Source organism: Buteo buteo, chromosome 1, assembly GCF_964188355.1.
Source record: "Buteo buteo chromosome 1, bButBut1.hap1.1, whole genome shotgun sequence".
NCBI classification, from domain to species: domain Eukaryota; kingdom Metazoa; phylum Chordata; class Aves; order Accipitriformes; family Accipitridae; genus Buteo; species Buteo buteo.
The window spans coordinates 36,313,435-36,327,397 of record NC_134171.1 but is presented as its reverse complement, the minus strand read 5'-3'; the positions used below and the strand labels follow the sequence as shown (position 1 = coordinate 36,327,397).

General features: G+C 41.1%; 1 protein-coding gene across 4 annotated transcripts in view; it reads left to right on the top strand.

The window, feature by feature from the left end:
• SNX25 (sorting nexin 25) overlaps window positions 1-13,963 on the top strand; it is an 89,843-nt gene that overhangs the window by 73,717 nt on the left and 2,163 nt on the right. For 2 of the 4 annotated variants that reach the window (XM_075027441.1, XM_075027431.1), the window contains 6 exons: window positions 2,409-2,549; window positions 3,159-3,272; window positions 3,813-3,977; window positions 9,523-9,640; window positions 10,849-10,915; window positions 12,840-13,021. In XM_075027441.1, coding sequence (XP_074883542.1) covers window positions 2,409-2,549; window positions 3,159-3,272; window positions 3,813-3,977; window positions 9,523-9,640; window positions 10,849-10,915; window positions 12,840-13,021 — 787 coding nt within the window. Of the gene's footprint in view, window positions 1-2,408; window positions 2,550-3,158; window positions 3,273-3,812; window positions 3,978-7,592; window positions 9,641-10,848; window positions 10,916-12,839; window positions 13,022-13,963 lie in introns of those variants that run through there. The other 2 variants (XR_012650356.1, XR_012650355.1) reach the window with 2 other exon arrangements.

Genomic DNA, 13,963 nt, shown 5'->3' with positions numbered 1-13,963 from the left:
GACTGGAAGCAGTGGGTACGCTGGTGGCTTGTCAGATGTGCAGTGCGTCTTGAGTGGGCTGCAGGTGTGAAAAAGGCAAGTGCAGCTCTCGAATACATCAGGAGAGGAGTTTCCATTTGAGACGAAGTTTTACAGTTGCTCTGCCATGGTGTTTGAGAGGGGTTGAACTGAATGGATTGAATGAGGAGCTTTTGCCATGAGCAGTGATTGTGAGAGCACTTCAGTTTGCTTACCTAAGCAAAAGGGAGATGTGGAGGAGTAGGGCTGTCTATAAAAACACATCAGTAAGGGTAAACATAAGGGAGAATTGTTGGAACAAACCGAAATGAGTTTGGAAATTGAAAGGAAACTTCCAATGACCAGGGTGAGGGTTTAGAGCAGACTTTTAGTGTAATGGGGATGGAAACAAAAATTGTTTCACAAGTTTGAATTCGTTCATGATAGCAATTGTATGAGATGGTGCCTGTACAGCAAAGGACTAGATCTCCTGGTTTAGAAGACCCCCCAACATCCCATTTTTCTGTGTGTTCTCCAGTTGACTTGTGCATTTGTTTTTCCAAATTAATAAGTACTTAAGTTGATCAAAAATTTTGCTTCCTTAAGAAGATCCTGAAGACTTTCAGATATTTGTATGAGGGTATTTGAAGGAAGTTGTAATGTTTCTCCATCTAGTAATCAGAATTTAAATGATTTTGCACATGGATCCTAACTTGAAAACAGTACTCCGGTTTTGACAATGTCCTTCCAGAGGGATGACTCTCTCCTGACAATTACAGTTCAGATGACCCTACACACATGCAAATCCCTGCCCTGGGGATGAACATGTAATGGAGAATGATACGCATGACTCAAATCAGTATTTTCAGCAGTGATCTCCGAGTTTTCAAAAGCAACTGCCCAGAGATGTTTGTGAGTCACCTATGAACACAGATCCAATCTAGCTCAGGGGTAGACAGGGCAGGGACTGTCCCAGGAGATCCCAGTCCCTCTGTGCCAGGTCTCCCTGACCTACATTTTGGAGGCTATTCAAGCATCTCTTTCTGCAGTAGTCTGGCAGGAGAAAGGCAGTTCCCCACATAGCTGTGCTGGGAACCAGGCACATTTTTGGACGTTCAAGCTGGTGCTTTGTACTCTGTCTGGGTGCTGCTGCAGTTTTTCTTAGAGAGATGTGAAACCTGGGCCTCGGATTGGGTTTCCCAGTAGTCCAAGTGCAGCTTTAGGAGGAGTGCATCGCAGGGAATATTCTCCATGTAAAGTTCTGAAGAGCCATAAAATATGAAGATACATTTTAGCTGTGTGTCTTGTACAGTGGTGATGTAGCTGCTTGTCAAATTATCTGTCACTAGCGTTAAGTGTCCTCAGACCTTTACAGGCTTCTCAGAAAATGTGTCATAATTATATAAATTTTAAAGTTTATTCTTAAATAGTCTTAAAAAAAAAAAAGCCCCAAAAGCTTAAAAGTTATTACTTTCCTTAAAAAGATTGTGTGAGAGTGGCATTTTGTAATTACTTTTCTGTTATTTGCATGTATGTTAAGACAAGCATTTGAGAGTTTGGCTTGGCCAAAAAACCCGATGTATCTCACGCATTACCCTTATTTGCCTTTTGTAATCTATTTAGCTGTCTCTTTAAAATAAGTAAACAAAAATCTGTTACCATTAGGACATAAGGGCGAAATTCTGGGTGGCTCATCAAATTAAGAAATAATATGGTCACAGTGCTGCAACCGTCTCAAGTAACTTCTTTGCTGTAGTTTTGCCATTTGCACAATGTGGTTAATCACTCCTCCTTCCTCCGGCTGTCGTACAGCTTGATTCATTAGTATTTCTGTAAAACTGTGAGCTTCTGGGAAATAACCACTGCGTGGGTACCGCACGTTCTGTGCGTGCGGAATAGCTGGAGTGAGCAGAGGAGTCGCTCTGAGACGGCACCAGCTGCTGCGGGGCCCAGCTGCAGAGCTGCTGTGCCCGGCGTGTGGGTGAGCCTCAGCACGAGCACTAGGGAAGAAGGGTGGGAATAATGGGAGAACAGTCAGGAAAACGCAGGCGGGAGAGGTGGAGTATTGGTAAGCAATCAGAAAGCTATGTGGTAGGTACCTTAAAAACTGAAATAATGCATGCAGCTGTTTGGAGAAGACACGTCAGGGAGACGTGATTGCTGACGGACAGCATTGCGAAGCTGTATGTAAAGTGTAAGCGTGGCTAGCTGGAGGACTGATTCAGGACTGACATACCATTTTGGGTAAAGTTTTGTCCATTAAGGGTGTTGCTCCATCTGTAGCCTTCAGACTGCAAGAGAAGGATGGGACATTGATGACTGACTCTGTGAGCCAGTCATCTGGCAGCCCAAATGTTCCACGGTTTGCTTTCAAAGTAGTACACCTTATCTGTTGGTTTCTTTCCCACAAGGTTTTAGAAGAGAATGGAGAACAAGTGCCCTGTTACTCTGTCATGGTGAGTTTACAAGAAGTTGGTGGAGCTGAAACTAAGAACTGGACTGTTCCCAGGAAGCTCAGTGAGTTTCAGAACCTACACCGGAAACTCAGTGAGGTATGAATTTCAGATAGGGGAGGGAGAATATGCAAAACGCTAAAATTTGTCAGAGTGATGCTTGGAGAGGGGAAAAACCTTTTTTTTTTTTTTTTTTTTTGCCAGTTTTTATGCCAGCCTTCTGTTTTTTTGCCTTTTAGAGCTAGTTTTCTATCTGTGTATTTCTGGCCTCAGCCAGTTGCTTATAAAATGTGTTTATAATTTTTTTTAATTTCTTTTTTTTTCCTTAATAATGACTGTTTCACTGGACTAACCCAATGTCAAAATGGTATATGCTCTGCACTGTCATGCAAGAGCCTGCTTTAAAAACTAGATTTTGTTTCTGGCTTCCAGGGAGGTATTAGAAAAGACAGCTTTTGGGGACAGAGAAGGTTTCCTTTTACAGTGCTTTAACCTTTCTGTCTGATAAGTGGTAGATAATGAAGGTGCTGTGAAGGGAAAGGGTTTAGATGTGCGAGCCCATAGTGGGTAAGGGAGGGTGTTTTTCAAGGTGTTGAGAGGGGTATGGAAGGGCAATGAGAGTACAAAGGAGTCTTTTCATTTCTGTTCTGAACCACTTGTGTTTTTCTGCACATGTATGTTAAGTGAGCTCTCCTTTCTCCTACACAGTGTTTTCCATCATTAAAGAAAGTTCAGTTGCCTTCCCTCAGCAAGCTGCCCTTCAAATCCATAGACCAGAAATTCATGGAGAAATCCAAGAACCAGCTTAATAACTTTCTGCAGGTAAGAAAACAAAGACAAAACCAACATGTCTAAACAGGAGAATTGAGTCATGCCTCTGGAGTAGATGTTGTCTCTCTATTGACGGAAGAGACAGCCTAGAACAAATAGGTCATATGTAAGGTTTGACACTATAAATGCCAAAGTTGTCCAAAATGCCTGAAGTTGAGATGAGTTTGGCTGATAGTAACCGTTCCTCTAGTGGTAAGTTATTTAAACTTTGATTAATTAAGAAATAGTAAATAATGAATCCTGTAATTGCCACCTTTAACTACAACAATTCACAACAAACTTCTTACAAATTAGAACTGTTTTTATTTAAAAAGAAAGCTGTAAGATTAAAAATTTGAATCTTACTAATTCTAATACTTTAGAACTAGCTTCTTAAAGTATCTTTGAAGTATCTGAGACACATGGATTTTTTTTCTCTATCTACCTCTGAGCCATGTCTTAATCAGTTTTATGGGATGGCCTGACAATGTTGTTCCTTAACAAGAAATATTCAATTGATGTGTTGTTTCTGTCATTATTTTTCTCTCACAGAAATTGCTCTCTGATGAAAGACTCTGCCCAAGTGAAGCACTTTACGCCTTCTTGAGCCCTTCCCCAGAGCACCTCAAAGTTATTGATGTGCAAGGAAAGAAGTCCTCTTTTTCACTCTCCTCATTTCTAGAACGACTTCCTGGTGATTTGTTTTCTCATCAGGAGGTAAGTGGTAGAAAAGTAATCTTCCCAAATTTAATTATATATCCAAAGTAAGCAGGGAGAGCCATTATTATAATGTATTTGAATGGCAGGTAATATTGGAAGACATTTCCAAAGACATTTCCAAAGGTCATTTTTTAATTTACTGTAAGTGAACAAATAGTCAGAAATAAGAGTTGTCTATGAACTTAAAAGGTGTTTATTAATACAATAAGTTTCCTGCCCTTTGATAAATATATATAGGCAAATGTGTAACATATCATGAATAAACAAATTGCAGTCCATGTGGGTTTGTTTTTGTTTGTTTTTTTTTTTTTTTTTTCGTAGCAGAACTTCTCACTATTTGTGCTCTAGACATGTGCATTTCAGAGGGTTTTTGACAGGTAAAAATAGGAATCTTAGGAATCTTCTCTTGGCAGGGAACAGCTGCGTGTCCTTAATTTCTGGACAACTTCTGAAGCAAGGCTAGTTTTGACAAAGAATTTTGGCAAGTGCTACAGGCTCACTGAGGGAATTTGCAAATACAGGCAGGAGCCCATGTGGACAAACCAGTTGGAGAATTTGATACTAAGCCACAAAAACCCATTGTCTCTCAAAATGCAGTGAAGAATCGATTAGTGACTAAAATTGACCATAATTACTTGGTGCTCTATTCTGTGTGGTTCATCCTGCAGATATGCATCCTCCAAGGAGCTGTTTCTATTCCCCTTTTTAGTTATACGTTAGATGAAATACTTCTTTTCTTACATGCTGTAGTTGTCTGCAGTGGATGGGCCTTCTGTAGGATAAATGGAGTTTGGGGAACTTGGACAGTTCTAGCCTGTTAATAGGCAAAAAAATGGTCTTGCATCTCTCAGGAATAAGAAAATCCTATATATTTTAATTTTTCAGAATTGCACTGTGTTTTCACCTAGATGCTGAATGTATATGTCTCATTTCAGAGTAATAAATATAAAGAAAGTTTGAGAAACTAATTTTACAGTTCAATAGAAGTACTACAGTTCTAAAAATGAAAGTGCATTCACTAAAATGACTGTTAGGTAGAAGTAGCATAAAAGCATAGAAGCATGAAGCTATTTGTATTTCACTATTTAATTGAAAAACATCCTCAAGAAAAAAGCCAGACTGCACATATATTGTATTACGTGAGTGTGTAGGAGGATGTAGTTAGGAAATATGGGAGAAGGAAAGGGAGTTTCTAATAAGAGTGCGTGAGAGGAGAGAGAACAAAGAAATGAAGCAACGGGTACTGGAAAAACTGAAGGAATTCAAGCAAAAAATGCCCAGAGAATGTGGCAACAGAGGAGTTGGAACATAACTTCTTACTCAGTTTAAATTTAATACTGTCTGTTACTTGTGGGACTAGGAGTTTAATTTTGGCTAGACTGTATTATGGCAGGTACTGTACAAATGCAGACGAAGACCATCCTGCTTCACATCCACTTTCCCTCTCCTCTTCCCTCCTTCCCTAAGGTTAAACATAAGGTGAGACAACAGAATACAGATGGAGGGAGTATAGGAAACTGTTAGACCCTCTGAATCGGTATGGCAAACATTAGTCCTAGTTTAAAAATAATGATAAAATTAAGTGGAGGAGGGGAATTGTGAGGTGGTCTGGGATCGGCTCTGATTTTTCTTGGACACCCTTGTCTTTCAGTGTGAGCTTTAGATCAGCTCAGTCTTGCCCAGTGATAGCATTTTGGATAATGTACTAAAGCAGTTAAACTAGGGTTAAATCATTTGGTACAAGGTCATTAATGAAGTTAGTTGTGTTAAACCACACATTACAAAGCTGTTACAGTTGTGTTCTCTTTGTAACTAAGATTTCCTGGTTTAGTTTGTATTTTGGACTTTGTAGAAGAGAATGCTTTCGTACAGCGCTCTCTTTGCCTTTTACATCTTGTCTCACACTTTTCAAATATGTGTTAGAGCAACAGTATTACCTCTTGAGTGCTATTTTCTGGATTAGATACAGCAGCAATTTAAGATCTCTCATATATACAGCTCCTTGGACAGGGCTAGCTTTCGCACATATTTCTTAGCTCTCAAGACCAAGACCAAAACCAAATCAGAGGAAAAAATGCAGTTGATATCATCTAGAGGAAGGGCTTTTAGGTTTAGGAAGCATTAATGGATAGAAAATGCACTGTGCTGTAAGAATTTACACTTCTCATTGCATTTTCTAAATGACAGGGGTTTCACTGAACAGCAGAAAAACAGAGTGGGGACCTCGGAGAGGTCACTGGGTTTACCTTCCTGCTCAAGCAGACTCAACTGTACCAACAAAATTCTTGGCACGTGTTTGTCTAATGCGTGTTTAAACCTCTGATAACTGATGTTCCCTAGCCAAGCAAGGCAGAGTATCCTGGTTCTTAGCTATCTTCAAGGTTAGAAGGCTTTTCTTGCTGTCTAACCTAAATCTCCCTTCTTTAGCCAGCTAGCTCTTGTCCTGTCTGCAGCAAACACAGAACAGTTTGGGTTAGGATCACCTCAGTTATCAGGAGTTACTACTTTCCTTTTGTCCTTTATTCTTTTGTTTCTCAGACTGAGCAGCCCCAATTTCTTCTAGTGTTTTGTTAGGTTATGTTTTATTTAGTTCTTATGGTTTTATGTGGTTATCTGTATTTTTCTTGCAAATGTGGTGACTAAAATTTGAAATGTAATGCACCCACTAGGTTTTCCTATTCCCATGTATGAAAATAATTTTTATATCTATATGTGTGTCCTGGTTAATCCCAGCCAGAAACTAAGCACCATGCAGCTGCTCACTTAACCGCCCCGCCCCTGGTGGGATGGGGGAAAGAATCGGAAGGAAAAAGGTAAAACTCATGGGTTGAGATAAGAACAGTTTAATAGAACAGAAAGGAAGAAGCTAATAATTATAATAATAACAATAATAATAAAATTACAATACTAATAAAAGGATTGGAATAAACAAAACAAGTGATGCACAGTGCAATTGCTTACCACTCACCGACCGATGGCCAGGTAGTTCCTGAGCAGCAATACCCCCAGCCCCACTCCCCCCAGTTTATATACTGGGCATGACGTCACATGGTATGGAATACCCCTTTGGCCAGTTTGGGTCAGCTGCCCTGGCTGTGTCCTGTGCCAACTTCTTGTGCCCCTCCAGCCTTCCTGCTGGCTGGGCATGAGAAGCTGAAAAATCCTTGACTTGTTGCTAAGTAATGTTTAGACTAACTGAAGGCATCAGTGTGTTATCAACATTCTTCTCATGCTGAATCCAAGCCATAGCACTATACCAGCTACTAGAAAGAAAATCAACTCTGTCCCAGCCGAAACAACGACAGTGTGTATGGATGTCATACAAACAATGTTTGTGCTTAAACATCATGGTATTACACTTGCCTTTTCCACAGCAGTATGGCCCTGGGATCTTTTTCTGTAGTCTTATCAATATCAATTGTTTAATTTCCTGCATTTACATAGCGAGTTATTGCTGCTTTGCATTTGTCTTTATCAAACTGCACCCTGTGGGCTCAACTACAAATTCAGTAAGCATATTTTCTGTTCTGTTGCCCAAGTGCTTAATGAAAATACGGAATGATGCCTACTATGAAAAAATAAATAAAATGTAATTTCATTAAAATAACGAAGGGCCAAGAAGCCTGTTGACCAGAGGAAGACAGTGAGCAGACTGGAATTTGCTTTAGACTGTGTCCCTGGAGAAAACTCTTCATCATCTGAATTTGTGTGCTTGTGTGGTAACATGGGTAATGATTTGTGGTTTTCTTGTGTGGCATTTCTTGTCATTATGGTGTGGCTTTTTGTTCCCTGCCTTTGGTCACAGCTTAGCCTAACATTAGCAAAGGCTTTCAAAGCTGGGGACTCATCAAGCTGTGGAAGTCGGTAAACAGGGGAGTCTACGTGGACGTTTACAGTGCACTTCAGTGCTGTGGGGTGTTTTCTTTTGTTTTTCTGGTTATTAGGAGAGAAGCAGCATCTTGAGCAGTGCTAGAGAAAATGCCAAGTGAGACACAGGAAGTGAAGGGTACAGGATATATGTGTTCAAATATGCAGCACTGTGGAGTTACTCATTTATAGACTACTTTGCAGTGCCACGCCTGGAGAAGACTCGGGGACTGGAACCCAAAGTTAATGATGGGCTTTAGAACGGGATTTGGAGGGCGTGAGGAAGGAGTAAGACAAACTGATGTACAGCTGAGACACTGTAGGATACTCGCTGTATAGCAGGGTTCAAATGACAGGCGAGGGGTGACTGAAAGATTATGACCATAAGAATAAGGCCAAGAAAGACACCAAAATAATGCAAGAGAAATAGAGCCATGGAGCAGGTTTTCCAGACTAGATGATGGCGGGGGGCAGGGGGGAAGCAGTATTAGATGATAGGATGATAAGGAAGAAAGGAAGGCAAAAGAAGAGATGACAGATTTCTTTGAAAACCAGGGCTGAAGAAAGAAAACTTGTCTGTGCACCATTCTGACCGTTCCTGAGCCAGAGACTGGGGCATTGCACCAGCCTCAGTGGGGGTCAGGTCTACCTCACTGCAGCTTTGCTCTAAGCATAGGCAGGTAGGAGAAAATCCAGGAAAGCAAAGGGATGTGCTGGCTGCCACAAGTAATGGTAGGTAGGTGGTTTAGTCCTAATCCAGAAGCAGATCTTCATGATACTAAGAAAAAAACCTGCTCTTCATTCTTCAATAAATGGTACTGCCAAAACCAAGGTGGTTCAATAAAGCCTTCTGTAAGTCTATTCTAACTCTGCTCCCTTCAGTACCCTGAGCTTCGGTATCCTTAGGCTCATGTCACTGAGTGTCACCATATTATGTTTTTGCCTGGGGCTGGTACTCGTTAATGGTGCTTGTATTTGCAGTGGCCAGTTCCTCTTCCACTGTGTACTGAGAGGACAACTTGCTAGTGCCTGATCCTACTGAGTAGCTTCAGCTGTGCAAGGCACTGCCTGCTCTCCAGGGGAGCCAGCTACCTGCTTCTCCCCGTGCAATAACCAGATTCTCCCCATTTCTTCCTAGCTGCTTGTGTTGCAAACAGCTCCAGCCGGCCAACTCCCCGTCCCGCATGTCCTTGATGGGTGTTGTGTCAGAGGAGGCTTTGCAGTCCCAAACACCTCTTGAGTGCAGTCTCCTCCTTACAGCTCTCACCCGCTTCCTAGCAGTCAGTACGTGGCTCCCACGTCGCCTGCTTTCCCTTACCCAGCTAGTGTTGCCAGGGCAATAGAGGCAGTGGACCCTGCAAGTCTGGGCAGATCCACCCAACACCGAGGTGCTTACCGGGGCAAGGCTGCAGGCAGAAGGTCTAGCAGTGGTGGTGACTCCAGCAGTACTGAGCGTCCCCATCGCTCTGGTCCGGTGGGAAGGGCAATCCCTTTTCAAAATCCCCGGTGAGGCTCCTGTTTGCCAGATCCTGCCAGCAGCAGAGTTGGTGGCTCTAGTGCCTGTTCTTGAGAGGGCTGGCTGTGCTCCTTCCCCAGAGGGTGGCAGTAGCTAAATCCATTCTGGAGGAGGGATGGGGAACCACAGTGCATACTCATGTTGTGTCTCTCTTCCTAGGAAGAAACGGAAGAGGATAGTGATCTGTCGGACTACGGAGAGGAGGTGGATGGGAAAAGGGACTCTCTTGCTGAACCATGTTTCATGCTGATTGGAGAGATTTTTGAGCTGCGAGGAAGTAAGCTGTAAACGTGTTTATTTGCTAGTGGAATCTGTTGGCCAAGAAATCTGGGGCACTTTGTAATTCAGATTTTTCTGCTGTTTCAATAAGTGGAAATGTTATTGCAATCTATGCATTTGTTTGGAACAGAGCTCTGCTTCAGTAGTTTATGACTTTGGTGCTTTCAGTCAGAAGTGAAACTCCAATATAACATTGCAGTAAAAATGTAACTGGTAAGGGAGAGCTTTTGCATTCAGTGTTCTTAAGTTCTTCATTAAAAAAAAAAAATCTGGAAAAAAACCAGAAAAGTACAAAAGCATGTTTTCTGTAAATAGCCTGCATGCTAGAATGTATGAATTATGAGGAAGGAAAGATGGCTTTATGAAAGAACATGTCATTGACAAAGCTACATAATTTTAGTGTCCATTTTAAGTGTATTATGTATGCATTGTAGTTCTACAATTTGTACAGTGGAAAAGATGCTAGAATTGTGGCATCTTTCAGTACCAGACTTCCCCCCCCCCCCCCCCCCGCCCTTTACATAACTGGATGGTGGTAATAAGGAAAACTACTTTTGTTTCTATTTGAATATGCAGCCACACTTGACGACCTATGAAATTATTTGCAGGGTAACTACTACAAAATGCAGCACCTTCCAAAAATGGCAGATGTATCTTCCAAATACAGACTTTCTTGTGCTGATGGTGAACAGTGTGAAAGAAAGATTAATCAGTAGTTACTAGGAAGCACTCACATTTGTTTCCTTTATTTGTAATGAAAAGCTAACTGCTTGGTTTGAGTGAAAATGTTTTCAGAATTTTAATGATGCTGCTGTGTGTACCACATTGTTCTAGTACGTATGAAAAGAGTGTGAATTTTGAGGGGTTTTCTTTTTTTCTAGTAGAAAAAGGGGTTTCGGTAGTTGTATGGCTCAGTAAACTTGAAATATTCTTAAACATAAAAGTTCACAGTATAAACTACAGATACGTTTATGTAATCTGCAAGACTTAAAAACCATATAGCAAACAGTACAGGGAAAGCAGTCAAGAAAAATGAGACCCATGTACAATTAGTGAAATCTTGTAAAGGATTATAACAGATATGTTTACTGTAGGGGTGGGTTGGGGTTTTTTGCAGGGTGGGGGGAAGGTTTTGGACATAATCATGGGTTCCCTAATGTTATTAACATCTTGATCTTTATTTTCTGTCATTTTTCATTGTTCTAGTGTTCAAGTGGGTCAGAAAAACATTAATTGCACTAGTACAAGTCACTTTTGGAAGAACTATCAACAAGTAAGTAGCTGTTACTTTAACTGAACCTGCATTGTTGCTCTATGAAAAAAAGGCAGAGAGCAGAATTGTTAAAAAAAAAAAACAACCACCCCTGGACATTCTGTTGTATGTCATAATCTGCATTTGTTTTCCACAGCTCAGTTACAGATATGTTGTGTTGATTAGAGAAGACACAGTTCTGTGAATTATCCTTTTCCTTATTTTTTTCCTCTACACAGGACTTTGCTTTTGGAAGAACACAGTATTTCATGGGATTTCATTGTATACATCTATGTATACATATATGTATATATATGTGTGCATATATATATTTGTGCATATATATATACACGCATATATACATACATATATGTATAAAATGAGTTCCTGTCCTGTTTTTCTGAACGGCCTGGCTCTGAATGGATCTTATTAGTTTGTGCTTTATCTTAGTCTCATGAAGATTTTTGCCAGATCTGAAACTAGGTTTCCGTTTTCAGTAATTTCTTTCAAATCAAATGCATATTTCTCTAAAGTGACTGAAGTAATGTTTGTGCATGATGAGAACCATTAATTTATAACATGAAACCTGTATGCATGTAACAGTGATGTGTTTTCAGAAAGGTGTTTTTCTGTATCATTTGAAGACATGTCTGCCAAGTGAGGCCTGGACTAGGCTATGAAGGAAGTGTGCGTGTCTGTACACACCTTTCATGTGGAAAGCTATATCACTGGTCAGAAAAATTTTGGCAAAGTTTTCCTTTTCTTGTCAGATACAAAAGCCTACAGTAAAACTCGATTCAATAGAGCAGATGATTGATACAAATACATTTCCCATGACTCTTCAATCAGTACTGGTGCTCTTGCTCATGATGATGTTTTTCTTGTGAAAGCCTGTGAATCTGTGATTTCTGTAGCACATTCACTTAGACAAAGGGCCACTGAGAATCTGATGAAATGCATTATTTTGCTTTGGCTTAGCAGTGGGACTATTACTCAGGTAAGTGTCACAGCCCAGAAATCTACCAGCAGAATAGGCTGTCCCTTTGTCCAGTCAGTGACTAAATTTGCACATGCCAGCATGGCTTTTAAAACCTCCCATGTGTGCTATGTAGCGGTAAATTGGACAAGAAGTGATGGCAAGTCACGCAGTTGACTCCCGGTGAACTGAGGGTATCTGACGGTATCCATTCACCGAGTTTTAAATTGATCGGTTCATTTGTTCACACGCTGCTAATAACTGGCATGAAAGACACCTGAGAGAGGATAGAGTGTGTGTGCATAAGCATAGCATGCATGCAAAGTTGCTATATAGCTTTTTACGTGTTGGTTGAATTTTTACATTTATTGATTCTAAGGGTTTTGGCTGTACTGTGGCACAGTTGGGCAGTACTGCCTGGAGCCTGCTGTCTACCTCAGACTCCTGGTGCTGAAGGCTACAGTGAGTGCCTGCAGCCACAGGAGGCTGCCGTCTCCATTTGTAATCCCTTCACTAATGTGCTGTTGGTATCTGTGAGGGGACTCACTGTGCTTTTATCAAAACTTCATCTGTTTTTATCCCACCAGGCACATCTGTGCATGCAACCAGTTTGGAATTCACTACTATTATTTAGCTGATTTTTATGTCTTTACCCAGTGGAGCCTTTGTACTGCCCATCCTTGAAATATATACACATTTCGGTGTAGTACTTGTAATTTGTAATATGTGTTTGCAGACTGCATTGAAATGTAGTCTTTTCCACATCTCAGATATCTGGGGTGACCTAGATCCTAGAGTACCCAGAGCTGAATACAACTTGCTGTGATGCTGGTGAAATCACCTCAGATAAACTGGGATAATTACATGAAAACGAGCATCGCTTCCACTACTTCAAGGAGTAAAAAGAATAAATCTGCATAAAATGTGAAAGACCAGCTCTGATGTGCTCCCTTCTGTGCTTCTTTACAGGCAGATCCGTGACACTGTACACTGGATGTTCAGTGAACCAATGCTTGTTTACTACATTGGTGTGTTTCGAGATGCTTTTTGGCCAAATGGGAAATTAGCACCACCACCGAGAGCCAAGAGTGACGAACAAAAGCAAGAGACAAAACAGAGAGCACAGCAAAAACTACTTGAAAACATTCCAGGTGAGATCACTTTCATTCTGCTTAATCATGGATTTAATAGCTAGTGAGGAAACTGGTTAATCGAATAGTGTTCTGCTGCATTTTAGATTTTTCCTGTAGAGTTGTAAATTATGGTTATTTGCATAAATAACTTTGGCCTTATTCTTTGTCTTTCCTGTCAGTCTGGTAAAGGGCACGGATTCAGGTATTATTTGTGGATGCAAAATCCAGTATCACTGTATTTCTGTATGTCATAATTCATCACGGAACCTAAGTTAAGTCGACTCCCTCTGCTGGTTCTCTGTGAGCAAATACCAGCTGGTTCTGCTACCTGGCACTACTCAGAAAACAGGGAGAGTGGCACCACCCCGATTACTTCTTTCTCTTATATTTCAAAATCGAAGAGGGAGGTCTACCCGTGCTGTCAGTGTTGTGTGTTGCTGTCTGTTTCTGGTAAGAGGTTTCAGGGCACTGAATGTTAGAGGGACCTGCAGCCTGGACAGAAGCATCCTAGATTGGGTGGGATTTCCAGCACTTTCCTTTGCCTGCCCTTACCTCCCAAGCCCAGGCAGCTTCCTCTTCAGCTTGCACGTTTCTGGGGCACCGTTCTGAGGTGCTCCATCCCGTCCCATTCACAGGACAGGGAGTCCAGTTACATAATTCTGAATCTTCAGAGCTCACATAAACCCAAAGGCACCTATCTGGGAAGAACCGAAATCATTCCATTTAGCCCTTGGAAATGTGCTTAAACATAGCGTGAATGGCTTTTATCTCCCCTCCATCTGAATGGAATGTACTTTAATGAGCTATTTTATGGCTTCACGGAGATATCTCATACCCCCTTGCAGTAGGTTGTTTAATCAACTTTTACTGCGAAAATAGCAGCAGGTATGCACGCAAAATATTTGTCATTTGATGTGTAAACAATCCTCTGTTTACTCCCTTCGTTACATACTCGCCTAC